Source organism: Myotis daubentonii, chromosome 2, assembly GCF_963259705.1.
Source record: "Myotis daubentonii chromosome 2, mMyoDau2.1, whole genome shotgun sequence".
NCBI lineage: Eukaryota > Metazoa > Chordata > Mammalia > Chiroptera > Vespertilionidae > Myotis > Myotis daubentonii.
Genome location: NC_081841.1, coordinates 204,493,916 through 204,508,757, shown reverse-complemented (window position 1 = coordinate 204,508,757; position 14,842 = coordinate 204,493,916). Strand labels below are relative to the sequence as shown.

At 34.6% G+C, this 14,842-nt stretch overlaps 1 protein-coding gene across 3 annotated transcripts in view; it reads left to right on the top strand.

The window, feature by feature from the left end:
• WRN (WRN RecQ like helicase) overlaps positions 1–14,842 on the top strand; it is a 133,868-nt gene that overhangs the window by 74,691 nt on the left and 44,335 nt on the right. For all 3 annotated transcript variants that reach the window (XM_059685471.1, XM_059685472.1, XM_059685473.1), the window contains 3 exons: positions 3,298–3,485; positions 6,551–6,725; positions 11,043–11,224. In XM_059685471.1, coding sequence (XP_059541454.1) covers positions 3,298–3,485; positions 6,551–6,725; positions 11,043–11,224 — 545 coding nt within the window. The remainder of the gene's footprint in view (positions 1–3,297; positions 3,486–6,550; positions 6,726–11,042; positions 11,225–14,842) is intronic.

The window sequence follows — 14,842 nt, the reverse complement described above, 5'->3', positions numbered from 1 at the left end:
TTATAGGAAAGAAGTGAGCCAAGGCAAGACTGCTCAGTGGGAAGGTCATAGTGGAAGAAGTGAGCCACTGGGAACCACTTTTAGCTCCCTGGCAAATCAGGGAAGAGAGGGCCTTGGAGACAGGTTCAGGGGGAAGCCCAGGAGCTCCGCTGCTCCCCTGATTGTAAGTCTTGTGGGCGCCCTTAGATTTTAAGAGAAAGAAAATAAAAAGTTCATGTCCGAGAAAGGTCCTGTGCGTACTCCAGAGAGAATCCACACTGGCATCCTTAGTCTTGAGGGTTTTTATCTCTCTTCTGTGGGTGCAAAATTTAGGGAGGGAGAGTTTCAGAAGAATATCCATCAGCTTTTCAGGTGCGCTTATAATATGCTGATTCATCTGAATGAGTATATAGGGGAGTTTGGGATTATTCTTTGGTTGGCTTTACTGTGTTACTTTTATCTTGGGTCTGTCTGGATTGAATCGGGCTTTTGTTATTTGTTCCCTGGACTTCATCTGTTCTTGGGCTTGGCTGGTACAACTGGCATTAATTGGGTCTCTGTTGCCTATCTCTCCAACCAGAGTAATTTAAGATACTTATTCTCTGGTTAGGGAGGAGAGGTAGAATCCATTTGTTCTCGTGTGTCCTTGGTCACGACAGCAAAAACTGGGAGCGTCCCAGCAAACCAGGATGTATGGTCACCTTTCTCATAACCAACCTATATATTATTTTTAAGCTTTATCCTCATTTATAAATTTTAAATGTCATAAAGCACAACAAGCTTCTAAGAGAAAAGATTCTATTCATTTCTGAAGTGAAAGTAAATAATTGTTGTTTCTTTAATATATTCCATTACTTGATTCTATTTTCTGTTTATGGAAGCAACATTCTTAATTATAACCTTTTAGAATCTTAGAGACAAAAGATTGAATTTATTGTGATTTTTTTCCCCACTGTTAGCAGGTCACTTGAGTAGGGATTTTCTAGTGGCAAATGGGAATTTTTGTTAGAAGAAGAGAGCCTAACATCTTGTAGCGTTCTCTCTATTTTGATGAAAAAACTGAGGCCAGGAGAAGTTAGCCCTTGCCAAAGTCAGTGGCAAATCTGGGAGCAGTGCCCAGGGCTCTGGAGTTCTGGTATAGAATTCTTTTTACTTGTTGCAATAACAGTAATAGCTGAAACTTTTTGAGTGCTTAATGTGTACTATGCATTATGTTCAGGACACGATATGTTTTCTTTAATTTGGGCTTCCTAAGAACTTCATGAGATTGTTGCTATTATTTGTAGCCATTTTATAGATGAGGAAACCAAAGTTTAGAGAGTGAAACAAACAGCTCAAAATCTCACATCTAGTTAGTGGCAAAGGCAGGATCTGAACTCAGGCAACTGAGTCTAAGCCAGAGGTTTTCACTAATGTGCTGCTATTTTGCCTGATTTTTCTGTTAACTCCTTCAAGGGGTGTCATGTTTCATGCTTCTTTCCTTATTTTCAGACATGCATTGCCCATCCACTCATATGGTACTTAGAACCAAACTAAACCCTCTTTTCCTATAGTTTTTATCCTGGAAACGTCTTTCTTTATCTGTGTATGCAGTTAAACAGCAGGTATTTTATTAGTGCATTTATAAATTGTTTCAGTAAAGCACTTAAATTGATAAAAATGCTTTGTTGCTGTGTGGGTGAGAATGTGCATGTCCCAAGGATGCCTAATATTTAAACTTCCCTTGGTCTTAGTTTTATATTTGATATCAATATTTTTATTTTATATGTTTGATTAGAGAAACTAACTTCTTTATAAATTGGCCTATTCATCTCTAAACTGTAAGGCAGGTATTCTTTAAATTCAGAGAACTGTCTGATTATAAACCAGAAATTAATGACGTTAATTTGGGGGTTACTGTTTTAAATAATTTAAGGATAGGGAATGCAAAAATGCTAATCACCTGGTCAAATTGGTTTTGTTACATTTTTTTCCATGAAAAAAGACTCCCAAACATAATTGACACTTTGTACATGAACTTTGAGATAATTTTTTATTAGAGCTATATTGATTGTAAAAGTAGTTTTTAGTTTTTAATAAATTATTTTTCAAATTCTGTAAGTCCTTTTTTTTTTTTTTTTACAAATTGCACATACATTTTCACTTACATAAAAGATAATTGCTTACACTGATTTTTGAAGTAGATGTAGTGTATCTGAGAGCAATTTTATGAGGATATTGGTAGCCCAAGTTGGTTGGAGTGTCATCCTGATATACTAAGTTTGTGGGTTCGATCCCCGGTCAGGGCACATATAGGAATCAACTATTGAAGACCAATGAATGCATAAATAGAATGGAGCAACAAATCGATGTTTCCCTCTCTCTCTCTCTCTCTCTCTCTAAAAGAAGAAAAAGAATATTTTAAGAAAGTTGTATTCTTGGATATAGAACAGCTAATGATTTAGGAACAACTTTAAGACCTAGTCTACTTTTTTTCTGAGTATGAAACAATAGCATAGTTGGTTATAACTCCCTATGAGAATAGGGACAAAAAAATGTTAAATCTAGTTTCATGGGAGGTCTGTTGTTATAACTTATTTAGAATTTCTGAAAGATTATGTATTCATATTTTTCCTGGTATGTGCTGTGCCTCCAGCTTTGGCTGCTAATCCAATCAAAAAGTCTGTGCTAAGCTGAAAATAGAACATGACTTGGTTGCTCAAGGAGTCAATTAATAATAGATGTTTCATTTTATGCATTTTTCTTATTTGTAGTATGTCATGATTTACTTAGTGAAATTGGAGAGAGGATATTCTGGTCATTGAGAGCTTTGCTTCTAGATCTGAGAAGCTATAAACCAATATATTTAATATCAGAGACAAAAAAAGATTCATTGCTTTGCATAGTTAGATTTCCAGTGAATGAAAGAGTTTATAATTTGTGAATTACAGATTAATAAAAAACACGGCATAACAGAACCCCCATTTATAGCAGCACGGTTACAAATACATATACAAATATTAAAAAAAATAAATGGAAAGGTAGATAGCTAGTAAGAAGCCTTAATTTAATAAGGCAAGGTAGACTACATTTTGAAATCTAATGGATTTAGTATATTATTTAAATGATTCATGATTTTTAAAACGTAAATGTATTTTAGAGGCCGAGAAACACATATGTAGGAAGTTTCTTTTCTTCTCAAAAAAAGTTAATTTGAAAGTTGCATTTTAAACACTATTTCTTCTGTCATTGTTTCACAGTGTCTTTGTAAAAAGGCAGTAGAATTTTTAGGAATTAATGAGCTCTCTCCTTTTTGAAAAATTGATGAACTTCATTCAGGTTCCAATAGTTGCTCTCACTGGTACTGCAAGTTCCTCCATCCGGGAAGATATTGTCCGTTGCTTAAACCTGAAGAATCCTCAGATTACCTGTACTGGTTTTGATAGACCAAACTTGTATTTAGAAGTTGGACAAAAAACTGGAAACATCCTTCAGGATCTGAAGCAATTTCTTGTCCAAAAAACAAGGTGAGGATTTCATGGTTGATAAATTTTGGTAACTTTTAAAAAAATTATTTTATTTTTCTACTATTTCTTTCTAATGTGTTCTTAACATACTTCAAATTCTACTTAGCTTTGGTTCAAGTCAAGCGTGGCATTATATGATCAAAATAGTGACTGCGATAATTTTTGAAATAAGAAATGAGTTCTAATATTTTTATACTTCAGACTGTTGCTTGAATAGGACATACACTCCTTTTTTTTAAAGATTTTTTTATATGTTTTTATTGATTTTAGAGAGAGAGAGAAAGGAAGGAGGGGGGAAGAGAGAGAGAAACATCGATTGGCTGCCTCCTGCACACCCCCTATTGGGGATTGAGCCTGCTACCCAGGCATGTGCCCTGACCAGGAATTGAACCCTCGACCTCCTGGTGCATGGGACCATGCTCAACCAATGGAACCACACCAGCCCAGTAGGACATACACTCTTAATAATTGACAAGTAAACACATAAACAAATAAGTCTCATATCTGAATTTTATCGATTTCACTAATTATATGACAAACTTGAGTTTTAGGGAATTTTTTAAAGTCATCTTCTAATAAACACTTTTGAGACTATATTATGTGCCAAGTACTATCCTAGGCACTTTATGTGAGTGACCTTCCTCCTCCTCAGTGTTCCTTGTTGCATTCTCTACATAATTTTCAGATTTGTCATTTGAAAGCATATCCCCAAATCTTGGTGTTCTTTTCTGGTGGCTTCCTCTTGCGTGTGGACTAAAGTCCAGACTCCTTAGCCTAACATTCAAGCCTATCCAAGATTTTGCTATTCAATGTGACAGTGGGTTTTCTGAAAGCAAGTAAAGGAGGATTTTGTACTTCCTTTTCAGTCCTCCAAGAAGGGTAATTGTAGCAGGGAATCATTGGGAGTCAGAATACTTTCTACAGATCTTAGGCAAGTAGAAGTTTTCCTCTTAAGGAGCAGTGAGATGGAGGGTATTAAAACTTCAAAGTATTGCTTTTTATTTCCATTTTCTTTCCTTCGTTTAATTCTGCCATTTTAAAAAATCAGTATTCTCATTTTTTCTATTCATTGAGCTAACATGTTTCTTAAATTCTGACCTTGTTTTCTGTATTCATGATACATTTAAATTTGATAGCCAAGCCTCTCTCACCTCCCTAATCTAATGGAAGATAGATTTTCCCCCTTAGGAAATTGTGAGGGAATAACAGCCTTTTTAAAAAGTGAACGACTTGGCAAAGTAATGAATCCTTTGGTGTTAGACATTTTTACTCTTTTGTTTTTTCTGCTGTATAAGTTCAAATTATTATGTATTCTCCTTATTAAAAATTTAAAAAGTGACACAGTATTTGAACAATATAGACACATATAAATTTCAAAGTACTTTGGTCTTCCAATCTCATTCCTCAGTTGTAATCACCGTTGATATTTTGTCATTCAGCTTTATAAACTTTTCTGTGTCTGTACTGTGCAGATATGCACTTCTAGTTTTCAGTATTATTAAATTTATGCAGAAGTAGTTTCACAGTAGATCCATTTTTTACTGTTTTTTTTTTTTCCTTTAAGTATCTTTGCTATCTTTTCATAACAATTTGTGTTTTCTTAAATTAGGGTCTTAATGTATAGGATATTACAATATCCACATTTTGGTTAACTATTTTTTTCTTAAAAATGTTTAAGTGAGATTTTTGCACATTAAAAAATAATTTCTAGGAGTAATAATTTGTATTTTATCTCACTCCATGAAGTTATGTATTATGAGTTTTTGATATGGAAGCCCCATTTGGTCACTTTTAAAAATTTCTTTGAGTAGATTATTCAGTAATACTCTGTAATTACTCACTAATTTTCCCCCCTCTATTTATGTTTTTAATTATTTTGCCATAGTCCTTCTTGAAGGTTTTATGTGCATTTAAATGTTTTAAAAATATTTTATTGATTTGGGAAGGGAGAGAGAGATAGAAACATCAGTGATGGGAGAGAACCATTGACAGGCTGCCTCCTGCATGCCCCCTACTGGGGATTGAGCGTGCAACCCCGGCATGTGACCTGACCATGACCTCCTGGTTCATAGGTTGATGCTCAACCACCGAGCCACACTGGCCGGGCTACATTTATTTTTTAATGTTTGCTTAGTATTTTATAGTTGAATGTATATAATAATGAACATTTAGATTATTTTTCACTATTATACTTATGCTATGAGTATTTGTGTATATGTGTCTTTTAGTCAAGGTGTAAGTAAATTTGTAAAATAAATTACTAAAATTGAAATTGTGTCAAAGGATATATGTATTAGAAATTAAATAACCTTTCCTAAATCTAAAATGGAACATTCTTTTTATATTCATTAAGTCATCATAAATGAATGTATTTATGGAAGTGAATGTATTTATGGAAATGAATATATTAAGGAATTAAATAAGGTCTATGGAAATCATCATTTACACTTTTAGTAAATAAGCACAGGTTTTTAAAACAGACTTTCTAATAAATGTTGTCTATGACAGTCATAGTCTCAAGATTACTAGTAAATACTTCTTTGAACTATAAATGATCTTTTAATATTACAAGAAAGCTTTTGCTTTTTCTGTAAACATAGAAACTCAATTTTATGATCATAAGAGAGAATAAGAATAATGTATTATAAATTTTATTTGCTCTCCTATTAAATATTTACTTACCTTATGTAAATGAAGACTAATTGTTAAACTAGTGCTTTGCATTTCCAGAAGTATGGAAATTGCATTTCCAATAATTTCTAAGTTTCTGCTTAAATAAATAAACTTGTCTCTGGTTTTAATTTGGACAAAAACTGAGTCAAAGGTGTTTAGGGTTTAACATAATTCATTTTCACATTTGACCCACCATAATGTTTTAGATTTTTATGTAGTTAAATATATCATTGTTTTCTTTATGCTTTCTCCTTTAAGTCTTTTACTAAAAGGAAAATTAAATTAAATTTAATTAAAATGAAATTAAAAATTTTAAAAGGAAAAATTAAATAGATGAAATTTAAACTGGTCTGAATCATATATATATTTGTTCTTATGTTCTTTTTCTTTAGTTCTGCCTGGGAATTTGAAGGTCCAACCATCATCTATTGTCCTTCCAGGAAAATGACAGAACAAGTTACAGTAGAACTTGGGAAATTGAACTTAGCCTGTGGAACATACCATGCAGGCATGAGTAATAGTTCAAGGAAAGAGGTTCATCATAAGTTCATGAGAGATGAAATTCAGGTGAAGATTGATCATCATTACTCTCTATCCTCCATAGTGGTAACATATTCCTCTATTTACCAAATCTTTATTGAATGCCTTCTTTACATTGAGCATAAAACAGCTCTAATAAAGGGAATCAGAGTTTAATGTGGGAGGTAGCTATGTGAACAGACTATTACTGACTAGTATGGCTAACAGCCTGTACATAGTGCCTAGGTGCACAGAGGTGGGAACACTATCTGTTTATGTGGGTTAAGTAATGGGGATGGTCCACCCAGGAAAAAGCAATTTGAGTAGAGTCTGAACAAATGAATAGAAGTTTGTCAAGTGTGCAAGGCCAGTAAGTGAAGAAGGAAAAGGAAAATTGTTTATAGAATTCCAGGAAGGAGGGCTAGCATGTGCAAAGCCCTGTGAAATGAGGGTGCAGGAAATTGTATATAGTTCAGAATGGTTGGAGAGTGTGGAGTAGGAATGGCTTAGAGTAAAGGTACAAAGGAAGGAGGAACTGTTAGAGACCCAGAGCTGTTAGAGACTGAGGAAAGTTGAGTGGGTTGGTTGGCCAGGTGGTAGAGGGCCTTAAAACTTACAAAGTGGCAGGCTGGGATTGGTGTGAAGTGCCTCTCCATTGTCCAGACTACTTTAGCCTTGTACTTTTTTTACTTAAATGAAATTTTATATAATAGGTAAGGCAGGTTAAAGTAGAATAATTCTTATTAAAGTTGATGTGAGAGAGAAAGGGGTACAAGAGCCTCCTTATCTTTAAGACAGTCCTTGTGGGTGTCTTATAATCCCCAGAGCTCCGCAGAATGAAGTTTGAGAACCATCTATTCTGTGTTTCTGGGCAAGATAATATATATTATAGAAACATGAGACTGGCAACACTAAGTAGGTTTGATTTGAAGGAGAAAAACTGAAGAGAGGAAGGGTATCCATGAAGTTACTGTGAAGAGTTACAGTGGTTGAAGTTATGTCATAATTTCAAACTGTAGTGCTTAGAATCCTGGTTCCCTGGGTGCCATACAGAATATTTGGAAAGATTTAAATTCAAGCCACGTTAGTAGGTTTTAAGTCAACAACTTCATCCCGTCAACATCATATCCAATCACTGTAAGCCTGTGGGCCAGTCCCCCTCAGTATTGCTTTGGGGTGGTTGTTAACCACCCCAAAGCAATACTGTTCAAACAACTTACCTCATGTCTGGTGTGTGTGCTCTCCCTATAAAATTCTCTGTGAATTGTCTTGTTGTAGTGCATATCTGCCTGAAAGTATCTATTCTCTTTCTTCCTCTTCTTTTTAGAGATATGAACAGCTATCACAGCTGCCTAGAATAGAGATTTTATCCATATTCTTAAATGCTTATACTTTTATTTTATTATCTCAGGAGCTTGAAAATTGTCAGATAAAATGTATTAACTGGCCCTGGCTGGTTTGGCTAAGTGAGTAGAGCATCGGCTTGTGTACTGAAGTGTCCCGGGTTTGATTCTGGTCAAAGGTGCATGCCCTGATTGCAGGCTCAGTCCCCAGTGGGGGGTGTGCAGGAGGCAGCCGATCAGTGATTCTCTCTTATCGGTGTTTCTCTCTCTCTCTCTCTCTCTCTCTCTCTCTCTCTCCCTCTCTCTCTCTCTCTCTCCCTCTCTCTTCCTCACTGAAATAAGTAAAAATATATTTTAAAAATGTATTAGCTGCTGCTTACTGAATCTTTACAATCAGTGTTTGAGCCATTAACTGACCATGATTTCATCTATTATGGTATATTGCTCATTGTTCATTTAGGTAAAAACATCTGCTAAGAGACACGAGAGAGGACAAACTTTATCTACATATAATTTGTTGTGTTGGGAGACTTGTTGGATGCTTCTGGGCTTCCTGCCAAGATGCAGCTTCATTGAAACATTGCTCTTAATATGGCTTTAAAGCCTCACAGCAATCACCCATCAAACCTAATACCGGAAGGGTATATGCATGTATGTGCTGTTATATTTTCCCTTTTTATGGCAGGATGTCACAAGTTTTTATCCACATTATGAAAATTAATACATTAATATTGATTGTGTCACCCTAGGCCAGTGGTCAGCAAACTGCGGCCCCTTGATGTGGCTCTTCCAGAAAATACCATGTGCGGGCGCGCACGTACAATGCGATTGAAACTTCGTGGCCACACTCAAGGGGCCAAAGAGACGCATGTGGCTCGCGAGCCGCAGTTTGCTGACCACTGCCCTAGGCTGACATTAGGGTTTCTCTTGTGTCTGACAACTGGGCATTGTACTCCTTCTTTGCCATTATAAAGAATTCTAAAATTTCACATACGAAGTGAGAGTTCTCACACACCTTCTAAAGAGGATGAAAATACATTTCCTCATCTATATAAAATAGTTTGGTGCTTTTGGTATTGATTACTTGCCATTGAGTATTTATTGAGTGCCTATTGAATGCATACATATACAGAATTCTCAATATTCACACTCCGGTCTTTTTATAGTTGATTTATACTTTAGTATGAGCATAAAAGTAGAGCTCATCTTCCCGGCTCACTTCCCTAGCTCTTAATGTCTTGGACTGGGTGATCCTTAGAATCTTAGTATTTTCTATTTTATAATTGTAGAAAACTTTTTTTTCTTTCTGATTATTCATAACCAAATCTAACCACCTTTGGGTGTAGATTTGCATTTTTAGTCTATGATCATTCATTTTTACTTTTAATCCTAACTTTTAGTTTTATGTTCTTTTGTATTTTATTTGTGCTTTCAAGATGGCTTGAATTTCTTATCTTTCTGAAATGAGGTTGTGAATTAATTATTTGAATATATTTTATTGATTTTTTACTGAGAGGAAGGGAGAGGGATAGAGAGGTAGAAACATCGATGAGAGAGAAACCTCTATCAGCTGCCTCCTGCATGCCCCCTACTGGGGATGTGCCTGCAACCAAGGTACATGTCCTTGACCAGAATCGAATCTGGGACCCTTTAGTCCGCAGGCGGACGCTCTATCCACTGAGCCAAACCGGTTAGGGCTGAATTAATTATTTGGTAAAATATCTTTTATTTACACCTGAGAGAATAGGTTGGTCTCATCTAAGATTAGTATCGTATGATGAAAATTAAATCTTAAAAGTTCTCTAAAAAAAAAAAAAAAAAAAGTTCTCTACACACACACACACACACACACACACACACACATGAAGTATATGAGATGATGAATGTGTTAAGTAATCTTATTATAATCATTTAACAATAGGTATGCATATCAAACCATCACATTATATATCTTAAACTTACACAATGCTATATGTCAATTATCTCTCAATAAAGCTGGAAAAATTGAATAAGACATAACATTTAAAAAATAAAATTAGAATGATGTTGCTTATTTACTCTTAAATACAGCAAAATTGCCTACTCTTAATCACTCAAAGCTTTTTCTTAACATATTTCCATACCTATATTTATTTTTCTCTCACCTTTGTTGTACAGCATTTTCTTTTTATTTGCTAATGTTGGTCCATATTAACACATTTTTAAAGGCATTTTAATTTTTATCAGTTATGCATGTACATTAAGAACTAAATAGCTCTACACATCTACAATGAAAAGCATCAGCCCCTCATTCCTCCTATTTATATCTAACCTCATTTCCTATCAGTATTAGCATAAAAATTTTGATTAGTCAATATATATTCAAATATGTATACATAATTATTTATCTGTAAATGGTTCTTTTGCTAAGCCATGCAGTACATTATAGTTACTTTTCTTGCGCAACTTCATGTATTGTTATTAATACTTTTTAAAATCTTTATTTAGTTTTTTGTGTTCTTGTCATTAATTCTTCCCTTAAATTTCTCAAATTATGTAAATCTTCATACTACAGTATATTAGCTGTTCTACCAGTTTTATCCTTTTAAAGATGCAGAGATAAATTCATGTTTTATTTTACCATTTTTAATGAGTCACTTCCTTTCATCTTAGAACAGTGTTAGAAAATATTACAATACTATGCAATCAGGTAAGGACTTTTGAAACTTCATAACACAAAAGTCTCATTTAATATAATAATTATTTTAAGATCCTCTTTTGTGACTTGTACTTATTGCTAAAGAGAAAAACCACTTTTAATTTTTATAGAGAGGAAATAAGTTCTAATTTATGATCACTGATCCTTAATCTGTAAATTGGGTGGGTAATCGTTTAATCTGTAAGTGATTGGTTAAAATCATATTAAGTTCAGTTTTATGCCAAGGACTTTAGCTAATGAACTAATTATTCTTATTAAAAGGTAAAAATGTAAGATTTTAGTTCTGCTAAATGTTTGTCAAACTATGTTGTTATTTATTCTCAGTGTGTCGTAGCTACCATAGCTTTTGGAATGGGCATTAATAAAGCGGACGTTCGCAAAGTCATCCATTATGGTGCGCCTAAGGAAATGGAATCTTATTACCAGGAGATAGGTAGAGCTGGCCGGGATGGACTTCAAAGTTCTTGCCACCTACTCTGGGCTCCAGCAGACATTTGCTTAAATAGGTAAAAACATGTATTGCTTTCACACTTGCAGATATTTTTCTTTCTTTCCATATAAGTTTTGAAAGCATTTGAGGCAGCATCAAAAATTTCAAGTAATGTGCTTTAAGTGCATTTAAAAAGAAACAGAGGACATCTAAGAACATTTGTGGTAAGTGCTGCCACCCAGAGGAGAGGACCTATTTTAGCCAGACCTTATTTAGTATGAAGAATTAACTAAATCAGGATTCTATAGGGAATGTAACACAGATCCCATGTAATGATTTCCTAATATTGTGCACCGATGAGCTTTTTATTTTTCCTTGGGTGCTCTCAAGTTTTGTTTTTTTTTTAATTTTGTTTTATTGCTTATAGTATTACAAAGAGTATTACATATGTCTCCTTTTTTTTTCTCCCCTTGACCTTCCCCCGGCCTCCCCTACCCCCTAGTGTCTTGTGTCCATTGGTTATGCTTGTATGCATGCATACAAGTCCTTTGGTTGATCTCTTATCCCTCCCACCCAACCCTCCCCGGACTTCCCACTGTAGTTTGACAGTCTGTTCAATGTTGCTTTGCCTCTGTATCTATTTTTGTTCATCAGTTTAGAATGGTCTTAATTATCCATAAATGAGTGAGATCATGTGGTAGTTTTCTTTCATTGACTGGCTTATTTCACTTAGCATAATGCTCTCCAGTTCCATCCATGCTGTTGCAAATGGTAAGAGTTCTTTCTTTTTTACAGCAGCATAGTATTCCACTGTGTAGATGTACCACAGTTTTCTAATCCATTCATCTGCTGATGGCCACTTAGGCTGTTTCCAGATCTTAGCTATGGTAAATTGTGCTGCTATGAACATAGGGGTGCATTTATCCTTTCTGATTGGTGTTTCTGTTTTCTTCGGATATATTCCTAGAAAACCATTAATTTCATTACTGGTTTTTTCATCCCATGGAGCTCATTCCAAATGACTTCTGATCATCCCTATTTGGATATCTTTACTATTTGTTTCCTTTGTTAGTTCTGTGAGAGCATGCCAGCTGCCCTTGACAGCGTGTGATAATCATGTTGTTCTTTACTGATTGACTGTCATGAAAAGAATTTAAGTGTTTAGTGTTTAAATACAGGAAAACCATTCTATGTAAATACTAAACAGCTATTTTGTTGCCACTTAAGTTCTATGAAATTTATATTGGAAAGGAAAACTTCACCTTGCAAAATTTTTCAGTGCAGGGTTTAGCAACTGATTCTCTCATCCATAGGGGAGAAAATTTCAGGGAAAAAAACTTCTATGTGGTAACTGATGGGCCTGCCAAGATGAAGAATTTTCAAAATGCACCTCCATGTAGCTGGATAAATTGAGCTCTTGAATGGACATATTATCCCATTTTATTAAAATTACGAGAATGCCTATCCAATACAGTTTTAATTTATTCATCATTTAACAGTGCCCCCCTTTTTTAGTGCCCACTGTGTTCCAAGTATTAAGCTTCCTGATGGGGATACAGTGATAAATAAAAGTAGATATGGTACCTGTTTTCATAGAGTTTACAGTGTAATGGGAATGGCGGATCCTAATCACAGAATCATACAACTATAGATACATAGGGTTCATTTTACTATTCTCTTTTTCTGTTTGAAAATTTCACTCATCAGAAGATTTTTTTTTAAAGGATCAGGCAAATATGTGTAAAATTACAATTAAGTGCTATGAAGGAAAGTTGCATCGAGTAGTGAGTATATAATGGCGTGTGTGTTTACGGTTGAAAGGTCAGGAAAGTCCTCCTTCAGGAAGTGATAGGGTAAATTGAGACCTGAAGAAGAATTAAGGATTAATTAGGTGTAAAAATGTTTGCTATAAACGTTAAGCTCTTTTTTTTACTAGTTAAGAGCAGTCAGTAGCTTTTGTTGCTTAACATATAATCAATAAAACCATCCTCTTAAACAGGACAATTACTATTTTCCTTTTGACACTGGTGTCCACAACTGGGATAGAATGCAACTCTGCATGCTACTAGTAAGTTTGGGATTGTGTCAAGCGTAGGTTGATTCCTGTTAGTTCTTATTTTTTTAGGGCATTATGCTGAAGGTGCTGAAGACAGCCTGAATTCTATTTTGTAGCTTTGCAGGTTTACTAATAGCGATATCTCCTATTTTTCTGGGTTTCAAAAGATATTTTAAATGTTTTTTTTTCATTGAGATTTAACAGATTAGTAATCAGATAGTGGTCTTTAGGGTAGATGGTTGTTTTTTGCGTCCACCCAAAGGGAAATAAAACTAGGGTTAATCAGACAAAGCAAAAAGTTTTCTAATAAATGAAGTTGCTGGTTCTCAACTGAGAAAGTCACTGTAATTCACAAAATGTTTAGAATCCTATGAGAGAAGAAACTTGTCCAGCCATCATTGTAAATGTGTAATTTTATATTTCTTATTGCAGAAGCCATACCATTGGCAAAGTCTCAGTGTCTGCATTTGCCATTATTTTAAACAGTCAAACCCAATAGTTACTAGGTATTGTAACTTTTAAGGAAATAATTTGCAAGTTAATCTCAATTCTTCCATTGGCTCTACCTGATTCCTGTTTATGGTATTGTTTTGTAGAAATTTTATTTTTTTCAACAGGATTTTGTATTTTAAATATTGTAATAGTCCCAAAAGAAGAGAATTTATTTGATTTGATGTTAGAGTTGTAATTTTATTTTCTAAAATTGGTTATTGACACTGAGAAGATAAAATGTAGATCATCTGAACCAAATATAAGAGTGAACTAGTTCTTAGAGTGTAGGCATTTTTCTTTGCTCTTTCTGAGAAGGAGGTAAGCTAAGTAAACTAAAGCAAAAAGAACTGATTTTTAGCCCATGATCTAGGAAGAATGAGATTAGATGCTAATCTAGGAATGAAAGTCAACAGTTGGAAGAGACTTTTAGGAAATTACAGGCATACCTTGTTTTATTGCACTTTGCTTCATTGCGCTTCACAGAGGTTGCTTCTTTTACAAAATTGAAAGCAAGACCCTCCCCAGCAAAAATATTATGACATGCTTATTGTGATACTTGCTCTATTGTGGTGGCCTGGAACTACCCTGCAATATCTCCAACGTATGCCTGTATATGGAAGGGTGGTTAGTGGTGTCAAGTGATAAGAATGTTTTGAATAAGACATCATTTGTGTGTTCAGACTTTGCAGAAATCAGTTAACTGGATTCCCTGCTGGTGTTATCCTTGAGAGTTGTACAGAGGTATTATTATCAGTCAGAAGTTCGGATAGTCAAAATATGAGTGAGTGAGGTCTGTTTAGATAACGGTCAGTATTATCACCCAGATCTTATAGGTAAATTATTGTTTTCCTTTGAAATAAAAACATATTCAACTCAAAGTTCTCTTTATTCTTGGAAAGAATTCTTGGAAAGATGTGCAATATGTTTAGGAGATTGTCATGTGATATCTGCTATTTGTAGAATTTCCTCACAAAAGACTGGAAGAAACAGGATGAGTTACAGCAGCATTAACTTAAAGACAAACAGACATGTCTTTGGCGTTATTAATCATTTAAAATAAATTTAATTTTATAGAAAACACATCAGTTTTAGTTGTTTGAGGAAGGAACTTAATTCCGATACTTTACTGGTGTCCCATAATAGCGC